This window comes from Cardiocondyla obscurior, linkage group LG07 (assembly GCF_019399895.1).
Source record: "Cardiocondyla obscurior isolate alpha-2009 linkage group LG07, Cobs3.1, whole genome shotgun sequence".
NCBI classification, from domain to species: domain Eukaryota; kingdom Metazoa; phylum Arthropoda; class Insecta; order Hymenoptera; family Formicidae; genus Cardiocondyla; species Cardiocondyla obscurior.
The window spans coordinates 1,389,919-1,413,215 of NC_091870.1; the positions used below are offsets into that span (position 1 = coordinate 1,389,919).

A 23,297-nucleotide genomic window follows, 5' to 3' on the forward strand; every position below is an offset into this window, starting at 1 on the left:
GCAACCGAGCAGTCGATTAAACTCTTTTTTTTTCTTTGTGCTCAAGAATGTCAAATTAAAAATTAATACTATTTAAAAATATATATAATTATTCTAAATCAAGATTTGACATTCTGTTAAAATTTTGTCAAAATGTATAGGATGCAAAATATAAATACTTTAGTAGTCTGAACACGTTAGAGCCTCTTTTGGTGTCGTTGCGTTTTAACAGCTGCTGGCAAGTAACATGCAGAGAAAGCTGCGATAAACGTATCCAGCTGAATGCGAGGCTTAGCGGTAGGTAACCCAGGTTGCAACGTACATTTTATGTTATTAAGAACGAGATGGCGACTATCTCCAATATACCGTAATAATTTCTCGTCTAATATTTATTTTTAAATAATAAAAAAAAAAAAAGAAAAAAGAAATTATAATTACAAGTCGCGTCTTATAAATTCAATCTATAATCCGCGAATTTGCATATTCAATCTCGCACATTAGCCGCGGCATTTCACGTTTCTCCACATCCGTTCGTCAGCGATCTCGGTGCGTGAATACGAGCGACCTTACGATCGCATTGGCTGATTCCTGCCAGCCAGGGATTTTATGACCTACGTGCGAAATGACGGCGCAACGAAGGCAGATGCGACCGCAATGACGACGATGATGGCAATTCTTCCTCTCGCAAAGTGTGTCACTCGCCACGCGACGAGATGAAGCCGCGAGAGGAAGGACAGACGAATGTTTTTCTCCACGATGACACCATGGGTCGAGATCCTCCCACGCGAACGCCGATCGCGACGATTCGCGATACACGAAAGAGTGGATTAATTCAAATGTGGGAAGTAATTGTGGGGGAGGGGGAGAAAAAAAAAGTAATAGCGACGTAACGTCAAGGATGCGACTATTTCGAAGGATGAGGATACAGCGCAGTTTTTATTTTTTTTTTGGCCACCGTAGATTTTTAAATTGACAAGATCACGGATGGAAAAGACGTCGAGGATTTGATAGCTTCCGATTTTTATTCTGGATGACGTTGTTTCTTATAGCTGAAGAGTCACGAATTCCTTTTTCGATAGCGGTACGCCTTCTCTTTCGCGAAAAACGCGCGATAGCTCGGCAATCTTTATTGTGCATGGTTTTATATAAAAAGATTAAAAGGAACCGAACCCACGAGGCGCGCTGAAACATTGGTACTTTGTGCGTTTCGATCACAATATTGAAAACGGCGCGGGCGCGCGCCCGGCGCGGTGCAATATTTCGAAGCTACGTGTTTCACGACAGGAGGAAATCGTTAGGAGCTTTCTGGCTTTATTGCTGGCAGCAGTTTTAGATAGCGAACGCGTGCGAAAGGTATACTCGCCGCTGCAACGAAAAATGTCCCTATCGTTTCTCATCTTTATTTATGAAATAAAGAAAAGGCGATAAATTATATAAATTTTTTTTTCCGTTTTCGAGAATGCTATTCTAATTAATGATCGACTCGTAGGTGCTCGAACGAATATCCACCGAATTTATCTCGAGGAAATTAATTACCCTCCGCCATTTAATAAAGAAGCAATCTCGATTAATGAAATTGATCAATCTCTTAATCTATTTAATTGATAAATATTTTCGGCATTGTACTGGTCAGGTATTAGTTTCTTATCTTGGCAAAAGCGCGTGGAGATAATCGTCTCTTATTGCGCGTGTAGTTAAATAACAGGCGGCCTTGATAATAATAATAATAGCCAGCTGAGATTTAGTGCAATAAATTCGCATTGTCGTCTGCATTACCTTTAAATTTCTGTCACGACCCTTGCAATTTTTACGATTTCATTATAAAGTTTATCGTCATAACGATACGGCTGTCGATACGTGACGTTGCAAGTGGAAAAATAATATTGTTTATCGCATATAAATACGCGCAAAGCATATCGAAAGTCAGCTGATACCATTAAATCGTATCACTTCTCTGTCTACAGCGCGATTTGGCAGTGCTTCATAGAAGCAAATAGATTTAAATAATTATTTAATACATCTAAGAAAATAAAAATAGTAAAGTATTAACGGCGACCATATCAAATATATAAAAAAAAATATATATTGAAATATAAAAATCAATACTAATATCGCCCGTTTTTATAAAAAAAAAGAAAAAAATTTATGTTACATATAAACATTTTTCTTAATTCCCATTTCTCTGTTTACTGCAATATTGCAGCCTCGAGAGACGATAACGTTAAGTCTGTGCAATGGTATCTTAGAATTTTCCCGGATCCCTATCTAGGAAATAAAAAAAAAATTGTGTGACATACTTTCTCCGTGCCAATTTTGTATCAGAGGATCACCTTATCGTCATCGCCAAATATTAAAGTATAATTAAGCCAGAGGCAAAAGTACAAACACAGCGGAAGATATATACTCGAGCGTGGGTATGTCCCTGATTTGTTGAAGGAGGTGGGAGCACGTGTCGCTGCTGCCGCTGAGAAAGCGCGCGATATATTAGTCTTCGTCGAGCGCACCCGCGAGATCGGCCGCCGCGCCAGCAGCGGTTTCATCGATCGTTATCATCCGGAGTTTGCGACTCGTAGATCGACCGATTTATCATGGCGAAACACACGGTACGTTGTCCGGCAGCGCGGCGAATCAGCCGTTCCCTTTCCTCCTTTTCTTCATTTATTTCGCGACAATCGCCGGACAGAAAAATCGATAATTATTTAATTTTTTTTTTCTTCTCTTAATATCGCTAATTCTCCCGATAATTTCCTTGCGCTGATAAGAATCATTCATTTATCCTAGAGTAACACGTATTTTTTATACTCTCAGCGGTACTAAGTGGACACTTTTAAAGAAAGATGAGAGATACATGTTTTTAATATTCTACTTTTTACGCCACTTGCCCCTCAAATGCATTTAAAAGGAACAGCCGCGGAAATAAGCGTTCGATCTATCGGCACTCGCGATCTACCCATTATTGTAGGAGAGCTTTTATCCGACTTGTTTCTGTTTCGATTCCGTTCACGGGACAGGCACAATGTCCGGACATATCGAATCGATAAGTCCGTGAGAGCACTTTTCGTCAGATGCGCGCTATCGATGGAAAAGTTTCGAGAGTCCCGGACCTGTCTCGATTTATCGCCTTCTACCTAAGCTCTCTCGCGTTCCTTTTCTTCGTCGTAGAATATACACGGCGATGCGCTCGAGGTATTAAACTCGTAGCAGTAAGTTATTTTTAGGTTCGATTCTTCCGATATATTGGGATTGTGACCAATTTTGATTCACTATTATATCAACATTGACTTCGATCCCGATTAATATTAATTTCTTGTTCTTTTTTTTTTACTCGTATTAATAATTGTTATTAGCAGCACAATAATCGACAATCGAAGAGCAAATTAAAAAAGAAAAATGTTAATGTTTTAACTGTATAAAAGTTTCGATGGTAAGAGATTTAATTTTCTAGACTGACTTCGTTTTATCGTTAACATAATTGCCGTCGTATTTTATTCGCGATCAAAGTTTCAATTTTAGAAAACCAAGGAAACAATAAAAAAGGAAAAGATCTCTTTTTATCGTAAAAATAATGTTCATTGGGTGGAAGAAATGCTAACGATCCGTAGAAACGGGCGAGACTGTTCGCAATTACCACAGACACCGACCATTCACAAAGTTACGACCGCAGTTGGGAGTTTGGCGAATGATAATAATTTTATTTTCGAAATTTTTACGCTGTACATTTTGTTCGTATCCATTCCGCTGAATTTATATACCTTAAAGAAAACCAGAAAGTCTGAAGAAAAAAAAAAGAAAAGAAAAAAAATAGAAAGAAAAAACTTCTTTGCATATCATGACAACCCGAAATTCTTCCAGTCTCTTCAATTTCTGATATTATCCGCCTTTGTTATCGTCATCGGCCAATCACGAACAGGTAGGTCAATTAATTTAATACCTCGCGTAATTATTAGCATAACTAATACTCGACAAATATGCAGTTTGATCGTTATTTATAAAAATGTAAATGTCGCTGAATCAAAAAAAAAAAAAAAAAAGAAAAGAAAAGAAAAAAGAAATTTAATGTACTTAATTACTATAAATTCGTCAAACCTGTTTGAATAGTTCCACTAATCAACGACACCGGTGTTCTTGGTAAGGATGACAATAAAAAACCATTCGTCTTGGAGGAAGTGTATCTTTACCCTTACTTCTCGAACGGCTTCAACGGCACGTGGATTTCTGATAACGAATTTGTGGTCGAGAACGTGATTACGGGCGATATTACGCTTACCGATGTAAAGACAGGCGAGACCAAGCAGATTTTCGACGGTGACGATTTACCAGTAAGAACAATTTATAATCCACTGTTTTCCTATCTCTACTTTAAACTTCGAAGCTTTCCGCAATTGGCACTTTATTGCGGAGTTATCGCGGAGACAACGGTCACAGAAAATTAAGTCAAGTATTTTTTATTTTTAATTTTTTTTTTCCCTCGTGAGTTGCGACTGTTGTTGAAAAATATTTCAGCTTACCTATATTTCACGCGAGTTGTTCTAAGATAATTATTTACTTCGACGTTTCTCGCGAGATTAAATTTTTACGAATCAAGTTTAAACGTCCAGCTTAATTAACAGATATTTTTCTTCAAGCCCGATGTTGGAATTGTTCCAGCTGCCATACAAATTCGGCACAGCAGTTATTTCGCCCAGCCAGCAGTACATTCTTTTCGCTTACAATATTAAGCATGTGAGTGATTAATTGTTTAATAACTTTCCGCTCGTCGAAACGTGAAAATTAAAATAAATGGATTTTCCCAGGTGTACAGGCACTCATCCGTCAAAAATTGCGTGGTATATGACGTCCACAATGGGTGAGTTTATTCGTCTATATTTCTTTTTAATAGCGCATATATACATATATTGCCGGTGATAATATTAACTATTCTCTGATAAGCTTGATTGCGAAATCACGCGCGATCTACACAGCGAACTCTATCTCATGCGTGTATAAATAAATAAAGCAATAAATAAGTGTCCAGTGGACTTTTTCAGTCACCGTCTCAATTGCTGTTATCTCCATTTCCATCGTTATCTTAATCGCGACTGATACAAAAATTTTTCTGCTTACGTCTGTGAAATATTTTTAAATACAATTTCTTTTTCCGCGGAACGCGAGAAAATGCTGACAAAGTTTTTTCTTTCACATTATTTGGTTTTTAATATACTTTATGTATTTGCAGCACATTTCAAGAGATTGCGAATGAAGCTGTTATCTCGCTGGCCATATGGTCGCCGATCGGCAGTGATTTGGCTTACGTTCTCGATAATGATATTTATCATATAACCTTTAATCGCAGCCAGAATGCAGTACGAAGATTGACGACTAGCGGCGAACCTGGAATCGTTTACAATGGAATTCCGGATTGGGTATACGAAGGTAAACCTGTTTTTTTTTTTTCTTTTTCTTTGTGACGTAAATAAATGTATGTATAAAATTAATTTGAGCATTCGTTCAATGTTCGCCGCTTTAAAATTAATTTCTATTTTAATTTAACGTTTAAAACATTTACAAAGATATATATATCAATATTATATGATTTAAAAGAGAAATATATCCAGCTTGAAGAAAAATATCTATCAATCGCGAGTGCAAGCGTCACGATTATCTCTCACGGATAATTAAACCTGATAGACGTAATCGCGGCTGTTGATTACAGAGGAAGTGTTTGGATCTCCGATCGGGATGTGGTATTCACCGGACGGACGATATTTGGCTTTCGCAACCTTTAACGATACTCAAGTAAAAGACATAGTATATCCTCATTATGGCGCCCCTGGTTCCCTCGAAGATCAATACCCTACGGAAGTAAAGATAAAGTACCCCAAGGTAAGTATCCTACCTAAAAGAACGTTCCTAAGTTGACGCATTTAATATAAATTCGCGTAGAAAATTGTATTATTTGTTGAGCGAGTGGTTCTAACTATTTTTTTTTTTTTTTTTTTTTTTTTTAATATTTTGGAATCTGGCAATTGTACATAAAAATGTTCGAATTGTTTCGACATGATAATATTGGTAAGTCACCATTGAGAACTTGGCTAATCATCTCCACTTGGCAAAATCGGTTATTGCCGCAACGAGTTGGAAGGACCGTCGTTCTTCCGTTTAACTCGAGCTTATTCTACCATAGATCTATTTTCCGTGTGCGTGTGTCGGCACGTGTGGATAATCCAATTGTCGAAGTGCGCTGGCAGAAGCGCAATCTTCCGTGAAAAAAGAGCCCGCGAATCATTTCTCGTTCTACGTCAGATCCTCGTTTATCAAGAGCGACAAGGAGATTTCTCCACCTATTGGCTACAATCGATTAATTTCTCAAGCTAATCGAATCGAAAGGGTAGTAATTAATATCGAATACGTTTAATTACTCCAATGCTTTTTGCCCGAACTCCGAATTCGTGGCAAGCGTAACGTACAAATTTATGTATTTATACAAGAAACGGCGGTAAGTGATATTCTAAAAGAAATATTTTCAAGCCTGAAAGCTCAGCTTTCAAATCCTTTCAAGCTTTTTCCTCCGCGTTGCTTCTGCACCATGTGGCACTATTTGAAAGTTGGCTGTGAAAAATTGACAAAAAGGTCTTCAACTCTGAGATCATGTATGGAGTCGAGAAATTCTTTCTCAATTTCACTTGGGATCTTTCTAAAATCCTAAAATCCTCTCTCCGAAATTTTTCAGAAATTAGAGCGCGACGCTTTATATAAATATAATCATTTATGTCAATCAAAAATAACTTTATATATTTTTTTTTCAGGTGGGTACTTCAAATCCGATAGTATCTCTATCAGTGATCGATTTAAAGGATCCATCGTCAAAGGCAGTTATCTTAGAAGCGCCCGTCGATGTGATTACGAGGTAAGTTCTGATATTATCCCGGTAAATTTTTTCCAACGCGTTTATTATTGTGTTTCACATATTGCTACTTGACATTCATGCTCGCAGTGATAACGTATTGTACACCGTCAGCTGGTGGGATGAAACACACGTGATTGTGACATGGACGAATCGCGTGCAAAACCAATCCCAACTGACTATGTATAACGTGCAAGGTGATGCTAAATTGGTTTTGTTCGATGAAGAGACCGAGGGCTGGTTACAACCGAATAATCCTATAAAAAGCTACAGAAACAACTATGTGCTGCATTTACGGCGAGAGCAATCTGGCACCAATGCTGGCAGATTTCGTCACATAAACAGGTGCGATATACATTTTTATTAAAAAAAAAAAAAAAATCTTTAACTCACTGCAACATAATTACCAAATAATTGCCAAACGACGATTTTCTTACGACTGAAATTTTTCCTAACTTCCTTTCATAATTAATCGACGTGTCATTAGGTACGAGTACAAGGACAATAAGTTTATTAACCCGACGGATCTAACGCCTGGTCCCTCTGAGGTTCACACGATCCTGGCAGTCGATTCGCCCAGAGGCAGAGTTTACTATCTTGCCACGGCGCCAGGCGAACCGACCCAGAGGAATTTGTACTCGGTGCCTCTGGACGGGAGCCAGAATCCGACCTGCATATCCTGCGAGCAGCTAACGCCGGAAGGTGAGTCCTTAAAATCGGGAATACGGCGAAGGAGTAAATGAAAAAGGGAGAAAGAAACGAAGAAGGGAAAAAGGAAAAGGGATATTTAGCATTTTTCATCAATTTAGACGACGAGCTTGCGCCGCGCGGAAAATGCGAGGGGGGCCCTATCTTCGCGCGAGGGTTCACCGTCGCCGGGATATTCTATTTAAACTACGGCGTTTCTCACGGGGGGAATATTTTACGTGAGCTGCATGAAAACTTCATAGTTCTTAATGTCCGATCGTTCGTTTTACTTAGATTCGTATTCGGCTATTTAACGAGGCCGCGGATTCTCGAGGAACGCGCTTAGACGAGGTGGGAGGAAAATTTCCGTAAGCGGCGGAGAAATTTCGGGACTCGTCAACAGCATTTGTAACTTGTTCCGGGCGATAGGTGCATGTTCCAATTAAAACGGGAAAGTCCGTCGGGAGTAATCTCATCTGACAAAAGCCGCAAGTCGCGTTCTCTCATGAATATTTAGCGGTCGTGTGCGCGTGTGCGCGCGACGGGGCGAAAGAGCCGGCGCGGATACGCGAGAAAAGGCGTAACGCGAACGGGCGATATGGCGTAATCCACTGAGCTTTCGTCTTCCCCCTCGCCTCATAGAAAATCGTCACAATTTTCTCCCGCATATTTTCTACAGCGCGCCGAAAGTTTCGCGAATTCGAGTGAGAATTTCCAAATTCTTATCCCGCGTGAACCCGGCGCGAACTTATCCTCCCTCGCTACGCGAGAAGATTCCGAAAGATTCGGCCGTAGGACGTCTACGCCGCGCAAAAGATGTGAGAAATATTACTTTTCGCGCAAGTTTTTCCCGGCTATCGGCGACAGCTGCGTTCGCCAGACGGAGCGTTATCACGTAAAGAAGATTAATTCACCGGAGCTATTTACGCCCGCGAGGTAAAAAAAAGAAAAAAAAAACGATGAAGTCTGCACCTCGGTCGATGCCAAGTGTACCTTATAACCATTAAAACATGACGGTCGCTGGAATTTATTTCGACCGGTGAAAAGTAGAAGATGTCAAAAATTTATGCCCGCTGTTTTCAGCGACAGAAAAGCTCTGGCAGCGCACGGTCGACGGCGTTCTCTTTTTTTATTTTATTTATTTTACAGTTTAATATTACGACAGCGGGTTTTTTTTTTACGGAATCAATTCAACAAGTTCAATTGTTGCAGGAAACAAATGTACCTACGCGTCCGCGTATTTTTCGCCTCATAGATCGTACTATGCTTTCACCTGTTCCGGGCCTGATCCAAGTACGGTAACGATTAGAGACGAGAAACATCAGCTGGTTACAACTTGGACAACCAACGAGGAAACGAGGTCCCTTTTGGCACTAAAATTAATGCCGAAACGAAAGGATTTAAATATTACTGTAAATGGTTATAACTGCAGAGTTAGATTACTCCTGCCGCCGGATTTCGATGAAAGTAAATCGTATCCTTTAATGGTATACATGTGAGTACCTAAGTTTCTTTGATTTAATTAACGAAATTTATTAGCACGCATATTTTTATTATTTTATTTATGCATTTCTTTCATTCTTAATTTTATTATTTTTTATATGTACTTGATATGTATAATTATAATTTTTTTTATTGGCACTGGACATTAATGTTTATCGTTAATAGCGGCCACGGCTCAATTAGAATCGGCGTATGGTATGATTGATCGGCGTGCAATCTTCATTTAAAATTGGATCGTTGATCAGGTCTGTTTGCCTGGCCGATTAATACTGGGAGTTTCGCGGCAATCGATTATTTTTAATGACCCTCGCTCACTTTTCTTCCCTTTTTCTTTTTCTATTTTTTTTTTTCTTGCTTTCTTTCTTTTAAGAAGCATTCGCGACGTATCGAGCGCTCCACTTAGACATTCATACTAGTCATTTGTAGCTCGGAGCTGAATAAAACTGAATAAGCGCGTGATATTGAGAGAGATGAAAGCCGTTTTCGATCTCGCGTTATCTTTTCGATTGAACATTTGATAAAACATAAAAAATTCTGATAAAATATTTAAAAAATATAAAATTTCACAGCTACGCCGGTCCGAATACGGTCAGGATCACTGACGATTCTAAATTCGGGTACGAACATTATCTCACGACTAACCGGAGCGTGGTCCACGCCAATATCGATGCACGGGGATCGGCTTATAAGGGTAGCAACATGCTCTTCGAGATATATCGAAAGATAGGCACCGTGGAAATCGAGGACACGATCGCTGTTACCGCGTAAGTAATGCGAAGGTGATCGGAAATAACTTCGGTCATGGTAGCGAGCGTAGCTCTGAAAATGAGGGCCTGTCTCCCCTGCCGTAGAATTTTGCAAAAGCAGTACAAGTGGATCGACCCGAACAGAACCGGTATATGGGGCTGGAGTTACGGCGGCTTCGCCACCGGCATGGTGCTCGCCCATGACAGCGCCTCCGTTTTCAAGTGCGGCGTATCCGTCGCGCCTGTGTCTTCGTGGATTTATTACGGTAATAAAAAAAAAAGAAAAAAAAAAGAAAAGATTATTTTTTAACGAACTAAAGACAATTTTTAATTTTTACGTTGCGAGACGATTTCAAGCCACGCGAATAACGACGCTGATTCGAACGTCTTCTCGTTTTTATAGATTCCATCTACACGGAACGATTTATGGGACTGCCGACTGAAGAGGACAATATCATCGGTTACGATAATACGGATATTTCACGACGAGTGGAGGGCATACGCGGTAAAAAGTACATGCTGATACACGGCACCGGGGACGACAACGTGCATTACCAGCAGAGTATGGCTCTTGCCAAGTCGCTGGAGCATGATGACATCCTGTTCCAGCAGATCACGTACACAGACGAGGCGCACGATCTCAGACACGTGTTACCCCATCTCTATCACACGATGGACAAATTTTGGGGCGAATGCTTTGAGTGGGATCACTGACCCGTGACCGCCAGAAGAGAGAACCGTCTTCGCGGCTACGAGACTCGTTCGCGCCGTGCCTGAATTCTTTTTGCAACGCAACAAACGCGATCGGCGTGAATCGAAAACGAGCGAGGACTTTATTGAATTCGTTCGGACTTGACTATTGATTTGTTTCAGATCGACGCGACGTGGAAGAATTATCTTACGTGCCTCTCCTGATATTAATGGCAAAGTGCTTATCACTAAGATTAAGAATACTATTGCCTGAAATACTTTGCCTTGAGCCGATTGAAAATGTCGATGGTGTTAATGAAAAATATTAAAAATATATTTCGCGAACGTTTCATTTTTTTTTTTTTTTCCTTTTTTCTTTTTTATAGCAGATGACGAAAGTAATAAAAAAATATATTATCTAGAAAATAAAACTTTATGCCGATGCAATTGTGACATGATATTGAATACGATTTTAAATTCTTTTAAAATTTTCGCATATAAATTTGTGCAGTTGTAATATTTTTCATTGACGCCATCAATATATTTAGATGTTGAATACAATCGTACAAAATTGCATAAAAGAGCCGCGGCATTTATGCTATGTCGCGCATGTACCTTGTCAAATTTATTTTCACGCCTGTTTCATTGATCTCGATGGCAAAACTTTACCAAAGAAATTCTTTGCCTGTATATACTATACACGAAAGTTCCTGTTATATTTAGTGCTAAACATAAATTGCAATTGATTAAATATTTCTTGACGTATATTAAAACAAAGACGTCTTCGTTCGTGCTATACTTTTAATAAAATTTTATTGTACGCGTGTAATACGGAACTTCTAAATTTCGTAAGCAATTTTCATTACCGAGTTTACATATATTTCGACAATTTAAATATTAAAAAAATTCGTAATAACGCGAAAAATATCCGTAGAGAGAAAAGAAGTAATGAAAGAAGAGTCGTTCAGAAAGAAGAGTCCGATATTAATTTATTTTTGATAAATAAAAAAAAGAAAAAAAAAGAAAAAAAAATTGCAATGTTGTTGTTCGGATAAGGACGACGGATGTTACGAATCCTACTCTATCTGCTCAGTGACCTAGATTTTTATATTTTCGGTCGGGACAAAATAAATTTCTTCGATATATTTTATTCGGAATGTAATGTAATAATCATATATGATACACCGTTCTTTTTTTTTTTTCCCTAGCTCTCTCAACCGTTCGACGATTATATTTTTGCCTGTCACGTCGTTCGCTGGCCCATCCCGGCTAGTCGGCCTGGACAAAGTAACTTTAGGGAAAATTTAATCATTCCATCCATCGTGTCCGCGAGTCCTTTCTGTGTGTTGAAGATGGGCGAATTTTCGAGGCAACTTGGCTCGCTGACCTGGAATCTTCGACAGCCGGGGAGAAAAATGTTTGCTCAAACATCGAGGCGAGTTTTCACGAAGTTCATGACTCTTCTCGGTCAGCGGAGATCAAGAGGAGGCTCTCGGAGGTATTCGATTTGGGTTTTCAATTTTAAATTGTTATTTTCGATATTGCTTAATCTCCACCTCACATCTATTTACTTTGCCACCGTCAACTTTTCGCGGGATTATCTCTCTTTCTTTTTTCGTTTTTTTCCTTTTTTTCGGTTATCTGTTTTTTATCGCAGTAACATTAACGATTGCGAGCATCCATTATCATAACCGGTTTTAATAATAAAATTAGAGGTACTCTTGTTAATTGTTCGTACACGATATAATACGGATGTGGCGCGCCCCGCTCGCGTAATAGCATTACAGACAGCAAGATCGATATTTCCATTCTCTCATACGTTCGCGTCAAGTCGGATCGCCGAGATTGGAAGGAAATAATATTAACGATTAACGACGTCGAGTATCCACCTCGATGAGAATTGAAGTGAGATTTCTCTCATCCGTGTACACACACGCCGGCGGCTTAAGCGATGCTTTAATAGGCGAAGAATATTGCGAAGACCGTCTTGTCACGCGAGGGATAATCAGATTGATTTCGATACACTTTGAATACATTATACTCCCCTTCGATCAAAGTTAAATCAAAAGATAACTTTTAATTCAAAAATCACGATCGAGATCAATGAAAGACAGAGATCCGGATTAATTAGTCGATTAATAATGAAATAATAATTTCGCGTTACGTCTGGCGTTCTTTTTTTTTCTTCTTTTTACGCGTAAATAAATATAGAAAAAATGTACGAAGGCGGTCGTTGGAAATAGCCCAAGGAATTTATTAACAAGGAGCACAAAGAAAGCCGAATGAGACGAGAAGCGGGAGATGAAAGGCAGATACGGATTCGCCGTCGGTCCAGAAATTGTCAGGAAAATCGATTCATGCCGCGGCAGAAAAGCTACCCCTTAAGATTGAATTGTAACTCGAAGAAAAGAGGAAACTACGAGCTGCTCGCGCTCCTTTCCTAAACAAAGGGGACAGGCAGGGCTGTTTCTCGGACCGCGGCGGAATCTGAGCGACGGCGGCGCAAGTTCCGAAAGTAAAAACAATACCGCGCCATCATTGAGCCCCGGTCGCTTTTCATCGCTTGTAAATGTTATCGACGGATAGGGATCTTCGGTCCGCGCGAGACGAATCCGGACGAGACGGCAAAACCCTTTCTCGTCGGCCGGAAAGTTTCCGAAGGAAGCGGGCGGACCGTGACGCAGTCGGGAAGTAAATTAAACGGCCGAGCGGAATGAGGCGACGAACTGAATTGATACTTCTCGAGTAAGATAATTTCATTTCACTTTATTATTTAATAACAGCGAAACGAGCAGCACCTTATAATTATTATTATATATATTTTTTTTTTACCATCTGATATTTCGCAGGACTCTCGACAGCGAAAGTATAAAGAGTCGCGAAACAATAGAGATTCTTTACGAAGTTACTTAGGGGAAAATAGTTCAGTCGAAGAAAATGAGGATATCAGGGAGCAAATATTAGCTAAGTTTCGAGAATTAATTTTAAAGCGAGACAGAACACGCGAACGGATGTTAATCGATTTTTTTCTTTCTTTTTTTTTTCGCCGCCAGTCTCGAGCCGAGCGAACGGGAACGTATCTCTTCGATGAACGAGCTTCTGCGATCTATCGTTCGAATAGCATCTATAGAACGTGAAGAACCGTAGTAGATTCGAATGATAGGCGATCGGATGTCTATGGCACGTTCATCCTGCTATTGAAGAATCCTGTTACCATGAAAGCGTTGCGTTAGCGCGCTTTCAAATAACGTCAGCGTGGGTGTGACCGGCGAACGGCAGAAAGAGAGACGAGGGAGTCTGTTTCTACCTAGATCTGCAACGCGTGTCGATGGTTTTTACGGGAAAAAAAAAAAAGAAAATAAAAAAAAAAGTCAATTGTACAACGAAAGTGTCAAAGCTGAACGGAATACGGAACGCGACGCGCGATTCGCCCATTGTCCATTCGTTTAGCGACGCGGCTCGGACAACGGTTATTTGTTGTAAATGTTTACGTGTTGTTTACGTCACGGCCTCATCTCGTTTGCGGAAAATCTCGCCCGCTAAGAGCTCGCGTTGGCCAGCGCGCGCGCGGCGGATAAATTGTTAATTCAGCTTGATCAAAATTAATTGCTGAGCCCGATTGCGCGTTCTCCGCGCAGCGGTGAAAGAATCGCAATTGATTTAATGTCTCGCGGCGTCAACGCCGGCCCCGTTTTCGCGCGGCTCGCCCCCGAATTTCGCGCAGAAATTCCCACCGCGCCGATCGTCGCATAATCGACCTGCGGCGACCTTTGCGCGAAATGTCATCGGGGGAGGGAAAAGTTCGTTCGCCGTACTCTACGTTCGCCCCGCATCCGTTTCGAGTCTGCTGCGAAAATTTACCGCAGGTCGAAACTGCATTTCGATCGAAACCCCCTCCCGCACCCCTCCACGAAATGCACTTCCGTCTCTTAAGCGTGGCCTTTCGAGAGCTCGTTACTGCTCTTTGTACGACGCCGCTCTCGAATTCATCGCGTAGGACAAGTCATCACGGTAGAACGAGAGCGCAGCTCGACGTCATTTTCACCGAGGCTCGTAGAGTCAAAACGAAATTGCGTGCTAGTTTCGACAGAATAAATGTAATATCACGCGGAATTAAATTAGATACAATTTCAGCAGAATTGAAAATTGCTACTAGCAGCGTTGAGGCAACCTTCTTTTCTAGAAGGAAAAAAAAAAAAAAAATAGAATTGCACGCAACCCCGTGTCGTCGTTGAGTATACTAATGATTCACTGGGAAAAGAAAATAGCAGAGTGCTCAATAACTCACCGTGTGGGCTTATCTGGCGATCGAGCGGAGTGTCTCGCGAGGAACAGCGAAGGTCTCGTCCTTACAGCCGCGAAAGGTTTCCTGGACGATTAATCTCCCACCTGCCGACCCTGGGGCCCTGAAATGGAAAGGTTTTCGGAGTCAAGGACGCGCATGCAACGTTTCTTGTTCTGCCAATCGATACCCTTTGAATAGAGCCAGACCGTCGGTGGCTTTTCATTTTGCGTGACCGCGAAGGGAGGCACTGGACTATCGTCGGCCTCGGTACGATCTTGGGCGGTACCAGCCAGCGAATCTCTTATGCACTAGACCGGCCTACGTTCCGAAATTATGCGCTGCTATTTCCGTCCGGAGTCTTAATAACGGCCTCGCGTGTGGAAACGTTATTATTGCGAACAGACAGTTCCGCGTCACGTGTATCCTACGCCCCGACGTTTGCGTAATAGCCGAAAAGAAAGGCCGCGTCACGAGATTACTCGGATCGTGGAAAACTGCGCGCGAAGATGGGTGGGTGCCTCGTAAAACGGCCACGTCGCGTTTACGCACCGATTTCAACTCGCACATTTCCCTTGCCGCTCGGCATTGAAATTGATGCGTAAACGCGGGCAAGTCCACCGTTACGAGATTACCCTCCCCCGATCGTAAAAATTCGCGCGCGAAGAATGGGCTTCCTCGTTAACGGCCTTGTCGCATTTACGCACTAATTTCAACCCGCGCATCTCTCGCGCCGTGGCATTTATCCTCGTCGCATCGTGAGTTTATGGAATGAACCGACGACATTTATATGCACTTCGCGTCCGCACGCGCATCCTTGGTAGCCGGGGTGCGTAAAACAGCAAGACGGACACGACGGTATCACGCGAGGTATTTTATGACGCCACGGCATCGTTGCTGTTTCGAGTCTTTATACTGCGCATAAATGTCTTCAAACAACGGTATATTCTTTTTTATATATTTTTCCTTTTCTTTTTTACACGGTGAAATGACGCGCATTCGTATATAAAAGTCGCCTCTTTCAAACCGTTCGACCAGTCTTTTATAAACCTGTTGCCAGGCAGTTTATGAGAAGTAAAATTGCTATTAAAATTAGGAGGCTGTTCGTCCGTCAACCGTCAATCATCGCTCCATAAAATTCGCTATGCGTGTGAGCTCGTTACGCGAAAAAGAGTATTGCCCGAAGGATCACGACGGTCTTAACTCGCCTCGTGCCATACGAGCTGTCGTATACGTCAGCTGTCACGGAGAAAGGTCCTGAGGTTCGGTATCGGATTAGTTTGCAATTAGGAATTATCGAAAACACCGCACGCGTAGCGCGCGGAACGTTTGTTCGAGCAGTTTAGAAAAGCATATTGCAGGAATTCTCCACAAAAATCTCTTTCGTCCATTTTGCAGTTAAATAAGCACGGGAAACTCAATTCCCGTTATTTGCGAGCGTTTATCTCGGTACAACGCTGCTTGACGCAAGAAGAAAATGAGAAAGAGAAAGGAAAGATGAGGAAAATGAAAAAGTGAAAAGATAGATGAGGAAAATGAGAAAGAGAAAAGAAGGATGATGAAAACCGCGGAGAAATCTGAACTGAAATATAGATAAGACATAATAAATTCCGTAAAAGCCAATTTTCATCCGAGATACTGGTCTAGACTAGATCACTCGGCATAAAAAAAAAAGAAAAAGAAAAAAAAAGAAGAAAAAAAAAAAAGACGGCTAGGTCACTTGGCGCACAGAAAAAGAAATGCACGTTGAATATTCCTCGGGAGATTAAAACGAAGTTAATGATCGATTAAGAACATAAGGCCGTGCGTTTTAGCTCCCTCTTATTTCTCCTTCCTTTTTCCACGATCGGTTTTTGTGCTCTTAACTCCATACTTTTTCCCCTCGACATTATCAAATAAACGTCGAAGCCCGATCATATTTACTTTCAAATGCGAAACGTGAAAGCAGTTTTTCTTTTTTTTTAATATACTCGTCATATAGGGGAGCTTAATAATTACAGAAGATAGTTTGCGATAAACGATAGCTTTATTCATCAAATGTATAACAATTAATTGACACATGCGAAGCTCCGGTACCTGCGTACGTACTTGCGTGTTCGATTTCAGGCTCAGGTGAGTGAGGAATGCGGTGTATCGTGTCGCGCGAGGCTACGTACAGCACCATCCGGCCTTTATTTGCGTACGTACTACCTCGTTTATTCCTACGCAGGTTAACGCGTTAAGTACAAAAGAATTTATACACGCCCGCTCCGTAACGTCTAGTCATATATTAAAAAATTGGCGTGACGCGTAAATTAGCTGCTAATTGTTACCGCTTAAAATCAACCCTGATCAGTTCTCTCTCGCTTGGCGCGAAGCAAGCCAAGCGAGAGTCAACGTCGGCTGCCAAAGTCGGCGATTTTGCGGTTCGATTTAATTTTAATATTTAATTAATTAATATGCCCAGGCAAAGACGGTCTCCGCGATTTTCAAGATCGAGGACGACCTGGTGGAAGTCTTTGTACCGTCTTTGTCTGGACATACTAATTAAATATTACAATTAAATCGAACGAGAGTAACGAATAGATAATCGCGGGCGGGGTGGGCCGCACGGGGACGGGTGAGAGCGAGCGCCTGGCGCGCGCACGGTCTCTTCAAGTAAAAATAAAAAGAAGTATAAAAATAAATTAAAAAAAAAAAATAATATAAAGCAATTTTAATGTTAATTTGTAAATTAATAAACTTCTACGGCGAGAAAATCAAGGTAATGAATGCGGAGAGAAAGGGAATTAGCGGTGCGGAGTTTAATTGAAGAACGCGATACGGTATTTCGCGATTCGCCCTCGTTTTATGAGCAAAGGTATAGCGCCGCGGAAAGAGCCCACGAGGAACGACGATATCGTCAAGCTGATTTTCATGAGAATGCGGGAATCCGGCTTGCGGCTAGGTGAAAAACCGGACGATATTATTTCCACGTTTGGTTTCACACGATGGCCCGGGCAACCTTTAATTAATTCGCTAAAGTCCGCTGAAAGGCACGCTTCCTGATATTACCGCCGGTGCTTTCACATAATGCCGCGCGAGTTCCTCACGGCGTTTGCTGCAATTGCGACTGTAATTATCGCGTATTATTTCCGCGTTAAATCCACCGCGAATAATGATATATGAAATCGTGCCGTAACGCTGCTCCGAACGATGAAATATCGCTCCGAAGCGTTCCTCTTTTAACGCGCGTTACGCACAAATGATCGGTGACAGCTTATTCATCGCGAATGGTATGACCATTGTTAGGGAGCGATAGGAGAAGTCCGAATATTTGTACTTTACTCGAACCGGAGAATGTGTCGCGAAATTTCCTCGTCCACGTCGAACGCGAGCAAAGAGATGGCACCCCTCCCTCCCCTTCGGCGTTACAGAGTTGACTTCCGCGGCGGAACGCGACATGTAAAGAACACAGGATCGCGGCGCTGTTGCAAGAGCGCGGGGGGGGGAGGAAGGAGGGAAACGCGTCGGGTTGAACGAAAGGGACGAAAGTCGAAGTACGAGGTACGGATGGAAGAGGGACGGAAGATCCTGGAGGGAAGGGGGTGAAATCGCGCGCAGCTCGTGGAGGGTCGACGGTAGGTGAGAAAGGATGGAAAGCGCGAACGGAGGGACGAAGGGATGCGCGCAAGTTGGGGAAGGACGTACGAAAAACAAAAGGGGGCGAAGGGAAAGAGGGAGAGAGAAAAGTCGCGGGAGGCGTTCGGCGGAAAGAAAGAAAATGATATTCATGCGGTCCGACTAAAAGAGGGATGAACGACGCGCGAAGAAGATAGAAAGAGAGCGGTGGCTGTAGAAAAGCGACGGGAATACCGACCGCGAGGAGGCGAGAGGAAGGATCCCAAGCCGGCGAAACGCGACAACGAAACGGAAAGAGAACGGTGGCCGCTAAAGACACGGGATAGAATTTGAAAAACAGCGAAAGAGAAACGCGAATGTAGATAGAATGGAAGAAAGAGAGAGCTTGATCGTCGGTGGATAGAGAAAAATGAACGAGATCGAGAGAAACGCGAACAAATTGGAGATATCGGACGGAGAGTCGCGTGAAACAGAGAGAGAGAGACATTTTCGCGGTGGCGGTCCTTCAGAAAAAGACGGAAAATGAATTTTTAGATGCTACGAAGTGGAGTTTATTTGGACTCCTCGAAAGAGACGCGTGCTCGCACTGCAAAAAGAGAGAGAGGAATAGATAGATAGAGATAGAGAGAGAAAGAAAGAGAGAGAGGGGAGGAGAGGTTGATACACACGCGCCAAGAGGGTTCTCCAAATTTGCCGACTATAGCGCAAGCCACGCGAGAGAAAGAGAGAGCGCACGAGAAACGCCGTGAGGAAGGGAGAGCGATTCGCGGCGGGGGTGGTAGAGTGTTACAGAGAGAAAGAGAACTAGAAGGAAAGAGAGAGCGAATCGGGCAAAACGGGAGCGGGACGCCAGGAGAGAGCGAGGAAGAGGGAGTACCAGGAGGCCGAGGCTGCGGCGTAGCCTCAGTGCCGGCGCAGTGGCCGGGCCATCGTGTCCTGCGCCCAGGTCTCCGTGTTCTCCTCTCTCCGTCTCTGATCCTGTCGCCAGTCATACGAACTCCGCACGGTGCACCACCGTCATCACCGCCGTCACCGTCGCTCTGTCATTATCGTTACAGCTGTTCCGACCGCGAAGTTCTTACCCCGTGGTGTTCCCATCGCGTCCTGCCAGCATCGCGCATCCTTCTTTCTTCCTCTCTCTCCCTCTTTCTCTTTCTATCTTCTTCTCTTTCTCTCCTTCTATCTTTCTTTCTTTTTTCCTGTCTCTTCCCCTTTCTCAGTCTTCTCTTTGGCGAGTCGGCGATCGAACGTATCGAGTCCTCGATGAGAGGCAACGCGACGCGATGTGGTGCGACGATACCCGGTAAGGTCGCCCTCGCGAGAGACGCGGCTTGACTTCCTGGTGCGAGAGGGTGAAGAGGGGGAGGGGTGGCAGTGGTGGTTGTTGCTAACAGGCGTTACTCGCGTTATTCGCGTTGCTGACGCACGGTGCGCGCGGTCACAAAAGAGCGACGCAGGAGGTGCAAAATTGCCGACGGTACGAGAGCGCGGCTATCACAAAGTTACCCGGGAATTAGTGACTAACGGTGAGACATCCTTCGCCGGGCAACAGCGGCCAGGAGGATCGAGGTGAAGAGGTGGGAGCCATGCCGCCCGGGCGAGCTTCCCTCGAGGCAGCCAGCAGGATCGTCCAGCTACTGTCTTCGCGTCCTACGCGGCTGCCTGCTCGTGCTCGTTCTCGCTGAGAGGTAAGGGACCCGCGGGATCTTTGGACTCTGACGGGACGAAGATACGAATTATCGACGGCGTTCAAAGTCGCGAGCGGCTCCCCTCTTCGTCCTGCTCGAGAGATCGAGAGTGCGGTTTCTAAACGAATGCGGGTCGTACTACGTGAATGGTGTGAGCATACGCGGCACTATCGGCTTATCTGAATGCAAAGAATTCGATGGAGACGATGGCACGATTGAGAATGGCGCTTTTTAAATCGTAAGTACAATTTAGAGATTTTTTTTCTCTCTCTCTCTCTTTTTTTTTTCGCAATTTCCGCGCGCGTCTCTATTACCTTTCGAATTAGAGTTTTTACGGCGGTATTTATTAACGGCGCTCATCTAAGTTCGTAATACGATTAAGAAACAATTTCCATTTATTGATAGCGACATTTGTCGAAAGCCGATACTCCATCAAGCGACCCTTCTGTTTTCCCACGGCTCCGTTCGACTGTTTGTACGCGACGCCGTCTTATTATTCGCCTTATAAACCCGCAAAATCTACTCGTTAATTACTCGAGCTTTGATCCATAACTGTGATTACTCGCGAGAGAACTCGCGAGTTTTCAGGCTGCGATCCCTGCGCCGTTACTGATTGGAAAGTCGCTTTTTCTTTACCGTAATAAAAGTCAAGGAGATTACTTTAAAACTTAGTCCCGGCGACGCGTTTCTTTCAGAAGTCGTTTGACGAATTACATTTTCCCCGAGATACTTCTATCTGATTACGCAAAGCGATCGTAAAGTCTATCGCGCTTTTTCCAAGCCCCTTTTTCCCTTCCCTTAGCTGGACTCCTCTGGCGCAAAATTTTCTTCGTAATCTTCGCGAAACCAGTTTACCTGAATTTCGCCTCGTTTTCATAATCGCTTCCCGATCGCTTCGTACAAAACTGTACTGGATTACGTCATTGATATGCACGGTTCTCGGGCTTGTAGCGAACAGCGATGGCGTGTCCTAAGGGGATAACTGTTCGTCGCTCGTTGTCATTCTAAAACGCAATGATCGGCTCTACGTTGCTTTACATCATTGTAAATGCCATAATTTGATTGTCTTCCCGAATGGCTGTCTCCCACGAAACGGCGTGATTCCACTCGGTGATCTGATATCGCGAGCGCGAATGTGATTCGATTTTCCTTGTGTGCACGGGCTCTCGCACCTTAGCAAGTTCCGCGAGTATGATTTCGCAGAAATTCAAATCACAAAAATTTAGATAAACAAGCGTGAATCTGTATGTAAAGATCCGCGTTCTTCAGAGAGAATTGGAAAGAGGAGAAGAAAAATATTCTTGAGAGCGTCTTTATGTAATAAAAACTCGTACTCCATCGGGCAACAAAGAAAAAAAAAGAAAAAAAAAGAAAAAAGAAAAGACCCTGCGTTAAATCCACTAGCAAGAGAGTCTCTCCATTGTTTAGAGAAATAGCAACCTTCTATCTTTTTTTTCTTGATTATGTAGAAATATTCCAAAAACGTGCTATTAAGCTTTTCATTCATCCGAGAGTGCTTTAGATATTGGAAGCGAAATTTTCCTCTCGATACCGGACGCTCTCGCGATCCTCTCGAGCCTTTTTTTTATTTTTTTTTATTTTCTTTTTTTTTTTTAACGCTGGCATTCAGCTTACGCGGTATTTCGGCGATTATGCATTAATTACTGGAAATCCAAGCATGAATCACGTTGTAACGTACAATGTGCGCGTTGACGTGGACGTCAACCATCCGGTTATTATCGTGTGCACCAGGAATTTCGGCCGGTACACCGTGAAGTCACGCTGTCGATGAATCCCGGCCGACAGAATAGAGGACCGCGCTTGCGACCGTGTTCATATGGTCCCACGTCTCCGGTATCGTGAGGAACGATCGTGTTAATTAAAGCTAGCCCAAGCACGTACCACATTTTGTCGGGAGCGAAATGAAGATCTACGAAACGCGTCCTTATGAAACCATCGAGAACTTATCGCCGTTGTTAAGAGAGAGGACTAAAATAGTCGAAAGATTATACGCGTGCTGCTACTTTGATGAAAACGAAATAATTCCCTTTCCCCCCCCTCCCCCGGGCGCCTCCACATTTCTCGGCACGTACGCCGAGGTTTTTCATCCCAATGTTATTTTCTACATTTACGAGCAACGTTCGCCGAAGCGGGACGCATTTAAAACGAATCGCTGAAACGCGCTATTCCCGAAAGATCGCGCGGTCCCGTTTTATACTTTCCGCGGCCATCTAAGATGATGTACAACAAGACGGAGGCGCTCGTAAAAACCGCCGACGGTTGTTTGCGCCTTGGGAACGACCGCGCTGAATTGCGACGATCACTGCTATCGCGCACAAATTTATCGTACATTTTTCATTAACCCTCGTCTCGTGACTTCGCGCTCTCTCCCGGTATATTTTAGCGCCCCGGCTCTTTACTCGAACGGTCATCCATCCCGCGATCCATAATAGAAGCGAACCAAATTGCAATTCGCATTCAGATTGATCGACATTCGTCTAAAGATATGGTACGGAGCCGATGCTTATTCTCAGGGAGCGTATCAAGTTGGTGCTCGATAACCGTCCGATAACCATGTTATCGGCACCCGTACGTACCTAATTAAACTAGCCGATGCTCTCTGAATTATGGCGGCGCCTTACGCTGGAAATTCCGAGCTAATCGAGTGACACGAGTTTTCAACTTCGGTAACCGCTCCGCGGCTGACAAAGTTACTCCGGTATCGGACATCGAATCGGAATGTCGGATTCCGACACTGCCGCCGTACGAGTACCATAATTTCTCTTGGCGGCACACTAATTTCCTTTAACAAAATCGTTTTCGCGAACTCGGCCGTTTCTAACGGTAACGTACGGACAGTCATTTCCGGTCGGCGCATCTGTTAATTTCCCGTCGTAAGCCCTCCCCCCCTCGACTTGTAATTTTCCGACTTTGTCTAAGGGTCAGGTAAAATAAATCGATTATCCACTTACGCGTTCCACAATTACGCCTCGCGCTCGTTGTCAATGCGGGTCGAATAAAAAGAGGACGGGAGACTTTCCGCCGCGTCGTAATTTCAATATCGCGGAGCCCGGTGTCCTCGGTTTACCGATCTAGCCGAGTCAGCTGCCACTACTTTGTCCGGGCCGAATTAGAATTTGCGAGAGTTAACGGACAAACATGGACGGAAGAAATTCTGACCGCGTCGTTGTCGCCGAGCGCACGAGCGCGCGAAAAGTTTTTTCCTTCCCTAATTTTAA

The 23,297-nt window shown here is 43.1% G+C and overlaps 3 protein-coding genes across 10 annotated transcripts in view; 2 read left to right on the forward strand and 1 right to left on the reverse strand.

Moving 5' to 3' along the window:
- The window catches only part of Vari (MAGUK p55 subfamily member vari), a 129,544-nt gene that overhangs the window by 14,188 nt on the left and 92,059 nt on the right, over nucleotides 1-23,297 (reverse strand). For all 4 annotated transcript variants that reach the window (XM_070658923.1, XM_070658920.1, XM_070658921.1 and 1 more), the window contains one exon: nucleotides 14,777-14,894. The gene's annotated coding sequence lies outside the window, so the exon portion shown is untranslated. The remainder of the gene's footprint in view (nucleotides 1-14,776; nucleotides 14,895-23,297) is intronic.
- On the forward strand, nucleotides 2,392-12,216 carry LOC139103846 (venom dipeptidyl peptidase 4). 3 transcript variants are annotated; one of them, XM_070658910.1, is made up of 14 exons: nucleotides 2,392-2,582; nucleotides 3,832-3,889; nucleotides 4,078-4,298; nucleotides 4,627-4,701; nucleotides 4,773-4,825; nucleotides 5,195-5,391; nucleotides 5,672-5,841; nucleotides 6,765-6,865; nucleotides 6,953-7,207; nucleotides 7,350-7,564; nucleotides 8,762-9,044; nucleotides 9,622-9,816; nucleotides 9,904-10,064; nucleotides 10,202-12,216. In XM_070658910.1, exons 1-14 carry the CDS (start codon nucleotides 2,568-2,570, stop codon nucleotides 10,510-10,512), a joined length of 2,310 nt encoding a protein of 769 aa, XP_070515011.1. In that variant the 5' UTR covers nucleotides 2,392-2,567; the 3' UTR covers nucleotides 10,513-12,216. The 3 variants fall into 3 exon arrangements, with proteins under 3 accessions (XP_070515011.1, XP_070515010.1, XP_070515012.1); XM_070658909.1 differs by having other exon boundaries at nucleotides 2,392-3,889; XM_070658911.1 differs by lacking the exons at nucleotides 2,392-2,582; nucleotides 3,832-3,889 and having other exon boundaries at nucleotides 4,175-4,298; nucleotides 4,605-4,701.
- LOC139103845 (A-type potassium channel modulatory protein DPP6) overlaps nucleotides 19,025-23,297 on the forward strand; it is a 60,874-nt gene continuing 56,601 nt past the window's right edge. For 2 of the 3 annotated variants that reach the window (XM_070658905.1, XM_070658907.1), the window contains exon 1: nucleotides 19,025-20,296. The gene's annotated coding sequence lies outside the window, so the exon portion shown is untranslated. The remainder of the gene's footprint in view (nucleotides 20,297-23,297) is intronic. The other variant, XM_070658906.1, reaches the window with a different exon arrangement.